Source organism: Pristis pectinata, chromosome 10 (genome assembly GCF_009764475.1).
Source record: "Pristis pectinata isolate sPriPec2 chromosome 10, sPriPec2.1.pri, whole genome shotgun sequence".
Taxonomy (NCBI): Eukaryota; Metazoa; Chordata; class Chondrichthyes; order Rhinopristiformes; family Pristidae; genus Pristis; species Pristis pectinata.
Genome location: NC_067414.1, coordinates 32,069,354 through 32,085,486, shown reverse-complemented (window position 1 = coordinate 32,085,486; position 16,133 = coordinate 32,069,354). Strand labels below are relative to the sequence as shown.

At 37.4% G+C, this 16,133-nt stretch overlaps 1 protein-coding gene across 1 annotated transcript in view; it reads left to right on the top strand.

The window, feature by feature from the left end:
- The first annotated feature begins 1,147 nt into the window (after positions 1-1,147).
- The window catches only part of LOC127575275 (bcl-2-associated transcription factor 1-like), a 35,694-nt gene continuing 20,708 nt past the window's right edge, over positions 1,148-16,133 (top strand). Inside the window, 5 exon segments of the mRNA XM_052025019.1 lie at positions 1,148-1,226; positions 9,779-9,922; positions 10,359-10,507; positions 11,785-12,705; positions 13,589-14,329. Of these exon segments, the coding sequence (XP_051880979.1) occupies positions 10,398-10,507; positions 11,785-12,705; positions 13,589-14,329 (1,772 nt within the window). The 5' untranslated portion in view covers positions 1,148-1,226; positions 9,779-9,922; positions 10,359-10,397.

The window sequence follows — 16,133 nt, the reverse complement described above, 5'->3', positions numbered from 1 at the left end:
CAACTGTATAAGTTTGGTTAAGCCATAGTTGCAGTATTGTGTGCTGTTCTGGTTGCCTCACTATAGGAAAGATGTGGAGGCTTTGGAGAGGATGCAGAAGAGGTTTATCAGGATGTTGTCTGTTTTGCATTGTATTAGCTACAAAGAGAGGTTGGACGAATTTGAATTGTTTTCTCTGGAGCATTAAAGGCTGAGGAGCAATCTCATAGAAGTATATAAAATTATGAGAGGCATAAATTGGGTAGATAGTCAAGGGTCTTTTTCATAGAATGGAAATATCAAATGCTTGAGGACACAGGTTTAAGGTGAGAGGGACAAAGTTTAAGGGAGATTTTCAAGGCAAGTTTATTTACACAGAGTGACATATGCCTGGAAGGCACTGCTAGGGGAGGAGGTAGATATGACAGCAACGTTTAAGAGTCATTGAGGCAGGCACATGAACAAGCAGGTAATGGAGGGATATAGACCATGTGCAGACAGATGGGATTAGTTTAGATTAGCATCATGGCTGGCACAGACATAATGGGCTGAAGGGCCTGTTGTAGTGTTCCGTGTTTAACTTTTGTCTGATCCTGACATTTCTCAGGCCACAGACTCCAACCAGGTGATGTGAAACAGTTTGTGCATGCTTACCGATGCACAGCCATAAAGAGCAGCAGAAAGAATTGCCTATACCAGCAATCAAGTGGTTGCGCTTTTACTTTTACTACTGGTACATCCAATTGTAGCATTTGTGGGCTCTCCATTGGATGCACAGTCTGCACTGAGACTGCATCGCTGTGGGCCCATGGGTTTAGGATCAAAGCTTGCACGCCTTCATGAACATGGACTGCAGATGAATTTTTGCAGGTCAACAACAGCCTTACTGAGGACGAGCCAAGGCCCGAATAGTGGTTGGTGCTGCTCCCGGCATTTCTCTCGGAGTTTGTTGATCTTTCCACAAGACAACTGTGCAGAACTTAGTCGTGAGTAGGGGATGGGAGGGGGAACCGGGGAGTGGGAGGGGGAACCGGGGAGTGGAGGGACTGGTGTGAGGTGAGACTCCGCGCAGAGCGCCCCTCCCCTGGCAGGAGGGGGAAGTGCCCCGGCTTGGCGAGGAGAAACGCTGCCCTTTCACCCCTGTTGCTCGGGAATTAAGATGGCGTGCAGTTGCGTTTGATGGATGTCAGGAATCGGCAGGTTTGTGCCCAGACGTGAGCGGGGAAGTGGTTCTACAAGCCCCACAGGTCAGCGGTAGAGTGACCCGGCGGTTGGGTGAAATGAGTCGGTTTAAATGGTGGGTTGCAGGTAAAAGCCGCTCTGGTCCCTCCGAGGCGCGAAGTCGTGCGGAGCGGACCGTTCAAAATGGCTTTTCTGCGCCTGGAGCCGATTTTATGCCGAAATAAATGTCGGTCTCCGCCGGCTCCGGGCGTTGCCTGGGCATTGGAGGAGGAGAGGGGGAGGGGAGGGGAGGGGAGGGGAGGGGGGAGAGAACTGAAATGCTCTTTGTAAACAACATGCGGTTTTCCCCTGACAAACACAAGCTTGTGTCGTTGCCGGGCTCTGTTGCTGCAATTGGTTTGTATTTGCAGCTGCGAGGGCTCGACTCAAGGGCTTGCTGTCAGTTTTGCAACTGGTCATGAATCACCCGAGTTTACTGCAATCCAGCAGTGCAACTTTCTTTAGCAGGCGGTTAGTTTAAAAATAACGTTTCATCTGTTTTTAATATATATATATATATATTATAAATCTACTTTTATTAGTCCCCCATGAATCGACAGGGCAGAAAGCAATATCTATGTCGATTTGGTATGTTTGCCCACCAGTTAATTTTAAGTTTAAAAATGATTTTGATCAATGGCGGCATTAATAGTTTATGGTTTTCATGTGAAATGGTAGACGTGAATTCGTGATTGAGAAGTTACTAGGTCAGACAAGTGTGCAGGAAGCTATCCTATTCAAAATACGCTCTATTTTGAGTACCTTTTTTTCTTAAAAATTAAGTTGTGATTTGTATTACCTTCATCGAAAAACTTCATTGCATTGAAAATGTTTGAGCCAGGATGTTTATTGGTGAAATATTAAGGATAATAAGAAATACTTTATCCATTTCATATTCTATTTTTCCATCCTGGGGGCATATTCTCTATTCTGCACTGTTGTCCAGTACATCAGTCAGTAGTTCAAGGGTACTATAACTCTTTATTTGCTGGTGAAATGATAAAAGGCAGATTGAGTGTTTTCTTGAACATTTTGTGTGCTTTAGTGGTTTGGTTATTATATGTTGGTTGTCTGCTTGAATGTTGTATAATGTGAAATCATTGGACTTCAGCACCATGGAAACACAAGCAACATTCCATGGAGTGGGAAGCTGTCATCATTCTCAATTAGTCCAATAGGAATGATTGCTTAGGCCTGAAATAGTGAGTCAGTCCAAAAAGTAAAGAGCAGTTTCTGATGTGTCATGGTTTAGGGACAGTAGCGCCAAATTCTTATCTAAGGAAAGCAGGGGTGAATCTTAGTAAGAGCTTAATGAAATCTACTGTGGGATAAAACATAGTGCCTGGATTAATCTGTACATATTAATGTACGTGTGGATGGTCACAGTCTTTTTCCCTGGGTAGGGAAGTCTAAAACTAGAGGACATAGGTTTAAGGTGAGAGAGTTATGACGTAAAGGGGACCTGAGAGGCATTTTTTTTCACATAGCTGGTAGTGGATATATGGAATGAGCTGCCAGAGGAAGTGGTAGAGGTAGGTATAGTTACAGTTTTTAAAAGATATTTGGATAGGTTTATGGACAGGAAAGGTTTAGAAAGATATGTGTCAAATGCAGGCAAATAGGTCTAGCTCAAGAAGGCATCTTGGTTGGCATGGATGTTGGGCCAAAGGGCCTGTTTCTGTGCTGTATAACTGCTGATTCTATGCATTTCCCTTCATTTTACTTGTATATAATAGGACAATATACGTAAGACATTATCAGTGGGGATTACAGAAGTGTCATGTCTAATAACATTTTAGTAATTTAAACCTTAAAAAGAAAAAAATTCAAATGTTTTGCACTGTGGTGGTAGATATTTAAGAGAAAATGTATATGAAGTACATGTGTAACATGTTTTCTCCTAAAATTTGTGAATGTAGATAAAATTGTAATGCCAGAGCCACACCATGGCCAGTTAGTGATGACCAGGTTTGGATCTATACATGACAATCACCATATGGTGGTACTTTTCTCAGGTGGCTGTTATGTGTGATTGGGACAGACTGTTCTGTTCTGGATGCCTGCAAATCTTAATTCTGGCTTCACTCAATATCTAAATGTGGGCATTGTATGTGCATTAAAGGTTGGTCATGAATGAAAACCTGGTTGACTTTCCTTTAACTCTGCTCTCATCTCCAAGTGAAACAAACTATTTCAGCACAATCTAAGAACTAAACCTGTGATTCTCAGGGTTTGCATGATGCAGCTTCTCACAAAATAAACACTGAGCCACTAAGAGAAGGCTTGCACTTTCTTTGAGCTATTCTATTTAAAATGGAATGATTTTTTTATCTGAAGTTTCCAGTTTGTGAGAGTGGTGTTTGTTAACAGATGAAATGATGTGAAACATTCTTTGTAGTTATTACTTACGTACTTTTATTAATAATCCACATTGAACAGGAATTAAGGTTATATTCTCTGAAAAGAGGTGTGTGTCAATTAACTTTCAGGCTCCTGCATTGCACCATGTTGAGTTTAATTTCAAACATTGCATTCAGGACAGTTACACATTGCACTGTTTTAAGTTTTGACTTAAAAATTATATCCTCTTCCAGTTTGAAAGTTTATTGTCAAATTTTTTTTAAACTTAGACAATCCATTTATTGGATAAACTGTTGAGCTAGTAAATAGTTTTCTTGGTTATCCCCAAACATGCCATTTCACTGAACTGAAAGCCAACAAACTGCAGATTCTGGAAATTTGAAGTTAGAACAAAATGCATGAGCCATTTAGCAGGTCAGGCACCATCTGTGGAAAGAGAAATAGAGTTAACGTTTCAGGGAGAGGGAAAACTTGTTTAATAGAAGATTGGTTTGGACACTATTTAATTTTGTCCCTTTTGTTTGAAATCTACAAAGGACACAAATGATTTCAGGAAGTGTATTATCATACCATTTGTTCAATCTGACCTTGAAGATAAGGGGCGACAGATTCATTTCAATTCTGCGAGAACTGTAGAATAATACTGTTATGCCCTCAGTGTAGATTTATTTTTCAAATGTGAAGTGTGACGCTGTATAAATTTGTCTTGGATTGCAGGGGTGACGAAAGATTCTGAGCAGAGTTAAAATCCTGCTTAGAATCTTAAATCTAGCACCAGAACAACTAAAATATCAGGAATGGATGTAAAACAGAGCTGGTCTTCTCCGGTTCAAAATTCCACTGATAGCTCCCTTTTCAGGTCTTTGTTCTTCCCAGTTAATTGAGCTGCACAGCACCAAGTTTGCAGTGGTTGTGGTAGTTTAAATTTTTGAGTAGTTGAGAATGGACGCATTGATTTTTAATGATGGAAGGTCACATAGCAGATGGAATATGTTTAAGATGCAAATCACACTTCAGATTGTTAAGTCATGTAGAAAGCTTGTGATCAAGTTTCAAAGTCCAGCACAGTGGTCCAAATTTATTTCTGAGATAAGCTGTAAAGTTTAATTAAAATTGTACAATTCATTGGGGTAGGAAAAGTTCAGATATCAGGCATAAAAATTGGGTGGTAATAAGTATTATGGGAATCATCTATCGTATGCAGTGTTAGAAATTGAAGTGACATTTCTCAATTAAGTAGCATGTTATTTCCTCCTGAGTTTCTTTTATTTCAAAACTTATTTGTTCTCTGAACCATTAAGAATAACGAGTACATGAATGTCATTATTGTTGCTTTTTGTAAAGAGTTTAATGTGCTTTGAAATTAATAATGCTCATTAAAATAATTGGCTCTTTCAAAAATTAGAATTACTTGGACTAAAAATTGAAAACCACATGGAAAACATTTCCCAGATTGTTGCACATACTTCAACTTGACCACACAGTTCATTATAATTCATTTTGGTGAATTGAAACATTGTTTTGTTTTGCAAATAAAAAGAATACTGTTTAAACTGACTTTCACATTTTAAGTAAACTGGAATCTGTTGAATTTCCAATTCTCCATACACGCAACCATGCGTGCACATAAATGCAATTTATGATTTTGTTTGAAAGTTGCCTGAAGACATGCAAATATTAATATCATATATATTTAAAAAAAAGTCTTTATTACCTTAATTAGTCAGTTGAAGGTGGTGGAAAGGTTTTGTTGAGTAATACTTTATCTCGTGTGCATTTCTGGCTATTCTAAAAATGGTTCAGAACTGGGAGAAGGTACCTGTTGTAGATCATTGCATCTGTGTCATAGGTGTAATTTTGGATGTTCAGTTTAAAATTTATTTTTACATTCTTTTTACTTCTGTGATCAGACTACATTGAACAAAATGATAATTTAAAGGACAGGCCAATTTCAACGACTATAAGTTAGTTTTGGTCAGTTGGGTTTCTGTTTACAATATTAGTTTTGTTTTTAGCTACAGGTATTGATCAAGTAGGTGTAACACTTTGAAAAATCAATCATGTTATGAAAGTATATTGGTAATGGTAGTGAAATAATGTGTAAAACTAAAATAGACTTTTGATATATTGAACGGGTAAATTATCTAGAATGTTAGTGTTTAAGTCTTTAGTCTAGACTTTAGAATAACAGCAAAACATATCTTTCATCTGCAGAAGTAAAACCTTGGGTGACTATTAAAAAGAAAACCAACCTAAATTTTCTTAATTGGTAGGTAACTTTTAGTGCAGACCTCCAACAATAAACTGAAAACGAGGAGTGTTGGCAAAAGGTCTTTGTTAGTGATTAGGAATTAACCTGTTTAGTAAATGCATCCCTTAGTTGAGAACGTTCTAAGATTTCGTTCCAGGCATATAATCCGATAGTGTATTGAGTAGAGATGCCTTAGTACAATTGTATAGGACTCTGGTGAGACTGCATTTAGAGTATTGTGTATAGGTCTGATCTTCCTACTTAAGGAAGGAATAACTTAATAGGGAATGTGTAGTGAAGGTTCATTGGAGTCATTCCTCGTGGGTTGGTTGCAAGAGGAGAAATATTAAGCAGACTGGGCCAATTTTCTCTTTAGATGAATGAGATGATTTCATTGAAGCATACAATTTTTCTTTTATGGGGCTTGACATGTTTGTGGGGTTGATGGGTCCCCTGGTTGGGGTGTCTAGATCCAGGATTCATGGTATCAATGTAAGGGGATGCCATACAAGTCAGATAAGAAGAAATTGCTTCAACAAGAGGAGAGCTCAACCAATGTGTATAATCAAAACAGAGTTTGATGGACTTTTAGATACTAAGAGAATCAAGGGATATGTGGTTAGTGCAGCAAAGTGTGCTGAGGTGAATGATCAACCATGACTGATACTGCCTGATCTGAGTGTTTCTAACATTTTTCTGCTTTTAGATTTCCAGCATCTGTAGTTTTTTTTTACTTTGGAAAAGATCACTGTGATCTTACTGAAAAGTGGAGAAAACACAAAGGGCCAAATGGGCTGCTACTTTTTATGTTCTTGTATTTTCATTGCATTTTCAAAATTATTCTATTAAGGATTATTAAATGTGATGACTTCCAAGGTTTGAACAGAACTAACTTGCAAATTAGTATAATCAACATTTGGTATATCATTCATTATCACTGAAATAATTTACCTTTTTAGTATTGGAGCAATTCCACTCTTACAGGTGGGTTACATTCATTTTTATTCTTGTATTCTGAAACTCATGTTGAGACAGTGTGCCTTTTTTATTGAACAACTTGAAATCATGAGAGGAGTCAAATGGTGTAAAACCTTCCTGAATTGTGAAGCGTGATGAGAGACTATTTGGATTAGTGGACCTCATTTTCAGGCAAACATACTTTGGCAATAGTAGTGGAAAAGTAAAGTAATTATGTTTTACTAAAATTTGGGAAGCAAAAATACACTTTGTTAAATACAGGAAGTCCCTGACTTACGAACCGACCTTCGTGGTCAGTTCGTAAGTGGGCCTGGCCCCCGATCCTACTACGGTGGCAGTACCCCTTCTTTGGCCCAACCCCAGGCCAAGTGCAGATGTGCGGCTGGGGCCATGCGCGGCTGCGATCCCTGGCCCAAGTGCGCACACGCGGTCGCAATCCCTGGCCTGAGTGCTCAGGCGCGGTCACTGTTCCAAGTTACATACAAAATCGGGTTACGAACAGTCTCAAAAATGGAACTTGTTCGTAACCCAGGGACTTCCTGTACTATTCTTGTGCAGTAGTCTTATTTATTGGAGTAAATTCATCAATTCATGTGTTAGTTTGGCTGTTGAATTACTTTTAATTATCACTGCAGATGAATGTTAAGAGTTGTGTTGCCAAATTTTAAATTCTCATTTTAGCCTTTTCTTATGTCAATCTCAAATTCACTTGAATTTTCTGCATCTGACATCTACTTAGGATTTCAAACAATGCTTATTTCCCATACTATTTATTTTTACACTTATCAACCTTACAGACAAGCTAAACAACTGAGATTGAAAACATGTATATATTTGCAGTATAAAGCTCAACACAGTTTGAATGGGGCTGCAGTAATTGGGAGAAATGACAGGTGTATTTTTCTCTTCCCCTGTCAGTATAATTGTTTTAAAATTATTTTACTGCATTTGACATATTAAGTGGATTTCTATGTATTTTCACCCGTGGTTTTGCATTGTTGATGTAATTAAAACAGGAATTTCCTTTGTTTCACTTTCATTAAGACTATCATTAATTAACTTTTACTCAGTTTTATTAGTTATATATAACAATATAAGCAAAACTGCAGGTTAAACGGTAGATGCTGAAATAATGAGAAGGAGCACTGAATGCAACTAATCCACTATTTAGGTCCATCATTCTAACACTGATCATAAACCAGTTGAATAATTTTGTAAGTGTAAAGAACTAGATTTTCTTTTAATATGGACAAACACATTTGTACTAATTAGATCATTGCTGCATCTTTTTCCAGTTATACTTTCTATGCCTAAACTGTTGTGCTTCAGAGAATAAATTCAGTCTGAAGCAAGGATAAGAAAGGGTTGGGATTTCAAACATAAAGAGTTAAGTTGTTATTTGCACCACTTTGTGTCCTTTGGTTCAGCTGATGTATGCTATCTGATACAAACTTCTATTTTTAAAAAAAGAAACAAAAGTAGCCATTTGCAATCTGCAGGGAAAAATCATCTAAGAACAAAGTATCATCTCAATGCCTATTTATCTCAACACAAATAAACCCAAGGACTGATCTCAAGCTGAATAGCAAAACACTTTGAATGAACTCATCCATTTTCCACATTGCCACTATTTTGTCATTGTCACTGTCACCTGTCCATGTTTATATCACCTTTAGTTGCAACTTATCTGGCAACTTTTTTTTGCATGAAGTTACAAATTGTTCAGACTTCAACAACATGCACTCATACTCTGAATGCTTATTAACCCTGCTGATTTAAAATAGTTTTCTCTCCTCTTATGCATTCAGTTTAAAGCACTGATCTTTAAGAATTTTACCTTAACTAACTTGGGCAGCCTCATTCAGGCTTGCAATCCCTTTAATTGTTCAGTCCTCCAACTTTGGCATTTGCATCCATTCCTCGGCTCCAGTGTTCATAGCAACAATGACAACCTTTCTTAAAAAAAATCATTTGGCTCCTCCCCCAGCTTTGAAAACCTTAAAAAAAACCATGTCTTTCATCAATGCTTGAGTTCCCTCTGTATTCCAACATGAAGACTAAAAATAATTTCTTCCTCAGAAGTACCTCAGCTTATTTTTCCACTCAAAATGGTGTCTTATTACTTTGAAATCCTAAAGGGAGATGTAAGACTTTTGGCAGCTGTAACATATTGTATGTTCTACATTGTAACATTCCTAATCTTGTAAAACATAGTATTCATGTCCAGCTAGCTGAATTGATAAGCTTTGTTTCTTGACTAAATATTGCCAAGTCCCATTTTGAGAATTAAGTGCTGTGTGAAGAGAAGCTGAGATATAATTTGCCTATTCAAGGTCCCATGGATTATTTGAAGTACAGTAATGAATTTTTCCAGTGTCCCGGTCAGAATTCTTCCTCAACCAGTACCTACCCAAAATTACAATAATTAATCATTCTGTTCATTGCTGTTTATCGGTGTATGCAAATTAACTGTCATCTTGTCTATTTAATAATAGTATGTTCGCCTCACATTAAACCAGTTTGTAAAGAATGTCTCCACAAATCTGAAAATGATTCAAAGAAGTTGTAAAATCATTTTGTTGTTGAGTCTGAGCACCATACTCTGTGTTAAACTTGCTGATGCAAAATAAAAATTAATACACTGCATTTTTGATCTGCAAGTTAAAATTAATGGACCCTTTCCAGCCTAGAGTATTCTGCAACCAAGGAATGGTTAGATTCTGTGAGACTTTGTGGGTGCTTGTATCTGTCAGACTTTCTGGGCTTAAGGGAATGGATGTTTAAACATTCTTTACAGATTTCCCCTTTAATATATGTCACCAAAAAAACTGCATAATGATAGGGAGAAGAATGATATTTGCATGGTACTTTGAACTTGTACTCCCAGTGCTGTGAGCATATTGAAAATTGAAAAGAAGTGTGAGATGAAGTGGCTTTTCTATGCTGCTAATACCATTCTGTCAGCTATCTCCTCTGCAACTTTTCTAGAATATACTTCCTGGTTACTTGGAATGGTTCCCTTTATGGTGACCCATTTTGGATTTGATGTTCTTTATCTGATAACCTCGCTGAGAGCAATGCCTGTACTCTTTACAAAATCAAAAGGACAGAAGAAAGATTGGTGCAGAGAAGGTATTTCAGCTCATCAAAATTAATCCTCTAGCAATGTAAACCTGTCAATATCTATTTGTAACTGTACAGTCCATATTTCTGTTCATTCCTCCACAACGATTTAGTACAACTTGAAGATTTTCTGTGATATACTGATGCATAGAGGGATCAAGTACTAATGAGATTTTAGCCACATTGCACATGTATAATATCAGCAACAAATTATTTTCACCTGTAACGACCACTGCCTTGACCAAAAAAGTACAATGGCAAACTTGTGACAAGAAGAAGCATGGGTATGTATGGATGGGAAGTGCACGATATGCACAAGACAGTTAGCATCATCCTTAAATGAGTGTAGCTTTAAAATTTGAGCTGTATTTAATGCGATTATCATAGTAAGTGCAATGGATGTTTTAACATGTGATATATAATAACATTCTTTTTCCTTTTGTAGGTGAGCAGTTTCTTTTGAAAGTGAAACCAGAAGATCAGAATGGTTCGATCTAATTCTAGATCTCATTCATCGAGATCAAGGTCTCGCTCTTGCTCCAGTTCTAGATCAAGATCTCATTCTAGATCCCGTTCCAGGAAAAAGAGATACAGGTAATTGTTGTAGATGTTGTTTACTTCTAAATTGATGCTTATGGTAGTTGTTTAGTATGGTGAATTATGAGCTTCAAAATTCTGCTTTGTGGGACAATTGTATATTTGTACCCATTAATACTCTATCCTAAATTCTTAAGGTATAAGTATGAATGATTAGAACTATAGGTCCCAAAGATTTGTGGAACTTTATTTTTAATAAAAGTAGAATTTAGGAGAATGAAGCTAGGAATAGAATGGCTCTGTCCTTTCATTGCCCAGGGTCAGGATGTAGTATTCCAACATCAGATGCAGATTTCTGCCTACTATGTTGTATAAAGCACAGTGTCCCTAGAAGGGTACTTCCTACTGGATAATTTTGTTCTCAGTACGATGGTGGGATCATTATCAACAATTACGGTGAAAAGAAAAGTTGATAAATATTTGCCATTTATGAAAAGATATGGGGAAAATACAAGGTCATGGACTAAACAGATTACCATTGGCAAGATGGAACAATTTTTAAAAAAGTTTCAGCTTAACTGATGACAGCAGTAGAAAATACTGGAAATTTGCAGCAGGTCAGGCAGCATCTGTGTGGAGATGTATGCCTAACCTATGTTTATTTTTCAATAGATTAAACATAACCTTCCTGCTTCTGGTCTTTATACATGTACAGTATATTTGAAGCCCAGGATGCCATATGCTCCACTAACTGCTCTTTGAACATGTCCAGTCGCCTTAAGTTTTATACACAGTTCCCACTGCTTTTGCACACTTTTCAGGACTCTGCCATTTAATCTATATTATCCCTTCTTGTTTTCTGCCAAAATCCACCACTTGACACTTTTCTATATTAAACTTGATCTGCACATTCTGCCAGCTCTTGTACCCTTCTGTCTGTTACTATATGCCTCATTATTTCAGTTTTTTTCTCATTCAGCTCATCTGTGTTGACAAAAAATGAATGTAAACTTTGGGTATTTCTGCTGTGCTATATTTAATGCATTGGACAGTTGCTTACTAAACTTTTTATTGCAGTTTAGCTGCTGTTCTTCCTATGGCTCTAAAGCACAAGAAGTAAAACTATTCTTGTGCATCCCATGATGCTCTCCTATGATGTTAAGCCCTCCTGCTGCAAGTAAAAGTGGAAAAAATTCCAAAAATGTGCTTAAATTTGAGCCCAGAAAGATAGTGTAATGAAAAGCATTGTATTATAATTAAATATTTTGTATTCTGGACTGTTCCTTGGATTAAATAATGTTATTTGTTGCGACATCTTTTCTGTGAATTCTCAGCTCTAGATCTCGTTCTAGATCCTACTCCCGATCTCGCAGTAGGGATCGTAACTATTCCAGAGACTTTCGAGATTTTCGTGGTAACAGAGGAATGAGACGTCCCTATGGTCATCGTGGAAGAGGGAGAGGCTATTATCAAGGAGGACCTCGATATTATCGTGGTGGTTATAGGCTTAACTGGCAGTATAGAAGACAGTCTCGTAGTCCACGACGAGGCCGTTCAAGGTCAAGAACGCCAAAACGTAGATCAATATCGCAACGATCCAGAAGTCGATCTCGACAATCACGCAGATCCTCCTCTGCAAGGTCACCTGCTTCATCATCTTCCCGTTCTTCTTCACGTCACAGCAGATCTCCAGTGACCTCAAAACATCGCAGGTCAACAGACAAGCGTACAAAGAAAATTGATGGTACTGTTCCACAAGAGGAATCTGGAAAGAACAAGCAAATAGAAAAACTTGCAACAGATGTCAAATGTGATTCTGATTCTACTAAGGTGCACAGTGAGTTTCGTAAAACTCCTCCCATTCGAAGTGAAAGCTGGGCAGGGCTTTCAACCTACAATGACAATAGTCCAAGATCCCATCACAGTTTATCTTCGTTTCCTAGCCCATCTAGCCTTAGTCCTACACGTTCTGTTCCTTCCCATCAAAGTTTCTCACAGGTTGGGCCACCTAGGCTGAGTTCATCTAAGACCAGTCCACCGTCCTCAAGTTTGCAGCACAGCCCAGAACAGCGTAGCTCCTCAGGCCACAGTGCATCACAATACAGCCCTTCTCAGTGCAGTCCAATACGGAAAAGCCCTACTAAAGTTGTTTCAACTCAACACAGTGTTCCAAGAGAAGAAGCTCGACTGAAACAGTCTGCTTTTTCTGGTGATACTGTGGACCTGGAATTGACTAAATCCAAGTACCTGAAAAGGTAACTGATTATTTTTGTTTACATTGCTTTTTGGAGGCAATATTTGCTTTCAAGAGAAGCTAGTATAAATATTCAAAAATTGTTGTAGAAGTGAAATGGGTAAAAGCTGATGTTATCAAAACAATTATGGAATTTGGTGATTTCCATCTGGCTAAAAAATAATTTTACTTGTGAACTAGATTTTTAGTGCTTGCAATGCTTCCTCTAATCTATCTTGTCTGGAATCAAAAAATAGTAATTTGTACATGAACAATATCAGTAATAGAGACCATGAAACTACTGGATTGTCATACAAGCCAATTAGTTCATTAATGTCCTTTAGGGAAGGAATCTGCTACTCATCTGGGCTTTAAGTGACTCCAAACTCACCAATATGGCCAATTAAGAATTGGCCTCTGGGGCAGTTGGGGATGGACAATAAATCCTGGTTTTGCCAGTAGTGTCCACATCCCGTGCATGAATAAATAATAAAAAATAAACTTGTATTTGTGCAACTCTAACTACTTGTTGGGCCTGCTGGAATTCATTGGTTAACATTGATCAAGTTATTTTGCATAATAAGTATAAGAAGTATAATAATTGGTTTGTGTAAATTGGAGGAGCTAGGAAATCATCAAATTAGCTGTGCAGAAGTTGTTCCAAAGAGGCTTTAAAATTTTCCGGTGATAATTAAAAGGGAATCAGTTATATCAATTAAATAGTTCTATATGTGGGTAAAAAGATTTTATAGAAGTGATGGAAATTTTATAAGCTACTAGAACATGTCATTCTATTATGTACTTTAATTCCAATTTCAATCACATTCAAACTTTTTGAAATCTTGCATATACTATTGCAGAAGAATATGTTTTGCATTTCACGTTGTTTTTTTTCCTCTATATAGGTATGTCGAGAAAGAGGAGAGTAGAACCTTTGTGCTGGATAGAGGAGATGGAAGAGAGAAAGATGCTCAAAAGGAAAAAGGCTTGGAGAAAGACAGGGCAAAGGGAAGGGAATGGGGGGATAAAGGAGGAGTAGATTATGGTAGCTCTAAAGGTGAGTATATGAGGAAGGAAGCTGAAAAACTGTTGTATTTAACTGAGTCTCCAGAAAGGCGCAGACAGTTTATTTTGGTTGGGTTATCTGATGAAATGGCTGAATTAGATAGTTATAGACCTAAATTTCAGTATACTGTGACCAATCAGAAGGAAAAAGGCTATGAATCTCTTTGGGATATTGGCTATGAGGACGATAAATATAAAACAAAAATTGTAATCAAAGGAGCAAAAGACCACGAAAGGTTTGAAGATGAAAGATCTTTCAAATTTAATGTGGCTAGCTTTTCATCTAGTGCAATTAAAGAGAAGCTTAGGGAAGAAGACAAGTATGCAGAGAAAAAATATGAGGAAAGAACAGCACCAAAGAAAGAATCTATCTCACCTGAGCCAGTGAAAGGTGAAAAGTTTAAAGAGCTATATGATCCATGCTCTTCATTGCCACAATCAAAAAACATGGATGTCAGAGAAAGGGATAAAATGTCTTTCACAGAGGAAAGTCCACCCAGAATGAAAACCTTGCCTGCTCCATCCTGTCAACCTGAAGTGAAATGGAAAATGTCTGCCTCCCAGCTTGAAGATTCTGTTCTGTAAGTCGGTGCTCACTACATTTGTGTTGTTTTTTTTTTGCAAAAGATTGTTGTTGAATTGTTAAATGCATGCTTACAAAATGCATCTTATCTAAAAAAAATCTTTTGTAATTTTATTTACTAATTCATAGTAATGAAAACATGCTATTATCTCCATATTCCTTTTAGTTAAGATTAGAATTTAAATAGGTAATTGTTTATTAATAACACAGAAGTGATTAGCAGTATTTAATGGACAATTAGTCTATTTAAACAAAAAAGTTGGCCTTTCAGCTAACTGAGAAAATTATTAATTATATTGTTATTTACCATGTGATTTCAATAGAAAGGTAGGTTGGGCTATTGATTTCATGTGAAATGTCCTATATCTGCTGCTCTTGTCATTCAGTGTATAAACAGAAATGGATATATCTCCAACAATGTGTATAATTAATGGATATTTATGGCAGATATTTAAGTAATTCCACAACATTCAGCAGAAACTTATCCTAATTAGAAAGAGGGATTGCAGGAGAAAGGCAAACCATGAGGTCAAGGAAAATAGTAAATCAAAACCTATGGTGTACAAGGTGGCAAAAGTTGGTGGTGGACCAGAAAACTTGAAATTTTTCAGGAACCAGCAGCAAGATGTGAAAAAGCTAATATGGAGGGAGAAGATTGATTGTGAGAGAAAATTACAAGCAATATCAAAACAAACGGAAAGAGATTCTAAGGATGTATAAAAAGGAAGAGGGGTTGTTAAGACGATTGTGTAAACCCTAGAGGGTGAGACTAGAGAATCAATGAGAAAACAAGTGGCAGATAATTTAAGCCAATACTTTGCATCATTTTTCACAAAAGAGGACACTACAGATATCACAAAGATAAAAGATGGGCTAGATTTACATAGAGTGGAAGAACTTATAAGAATGCTTATCACGGGACAAGGTATTGGAAAACCTAATGAGACTATAGACAGACAAGTTGCCAGGACCTGATCGTTTTAAGGAAAATGGCTTTAGAAACAGGTGGAGTCATTAGTTGATATTTTTTCAATTTTTTTGAATTCCAAGAGGGTGCCAGTGGGTTAGAAAACCACAAATATGATCCCTTGCCCAAGTAGGGAGGGAGACAAAAAGCAGGAAACTAAAGGCAGTGTGCTTAACATCTGTTGATGGTAAGATGCTGGTGTCTATAATCAAGGAAGAAATGGATTGTCGTTTAGAGAAGCTTAATGCAAACAAACAAAGTCAATATGATTTTATGAAAGGCAAACCATGTTTGACAAACTTTCTAGAGTTCTTAGAGGATGTAACTAGCAGGTTCGATAGAGTGCAACCTGTAGGTAAAGTGTATTTACATTCCCAGAAGGCATTTGACTGGGTGTCACATAAAATGCTGGTGCACAAAATAAGAGCTCGTGTTTATTGGGGGGAGGGCATTAACATGGGTTGAAGACTGGTTATCATGTAAAAGGCAGAGAATTGGAATAAATGGTTGGAGGGATGTAAGTTGTAGTGTTCCCCAAGGATTGTTTCTTGCTGCTCAATTATTTACTATTTGTATTAATGACTTGGAGAGGGAATGTAGTGTAAGGTATCTGATTTTGCAATAACATGGAAATAGCTGGGAGTGAATGATGCGATAAAAATAATTGGACTTTGCAACAGGATATTAATAAGTTGAATGAGTAGGTATTAATAAGTTGAATGAATAGGTGAAAACTTGGCAAATGAAACTTAATGTGGGAAAATATGAGGTCAAGCACTTGCCTCAATATGGAGGCTAGCAACAATCTCAAGGATAGCAATAGATGAAGGAAGTG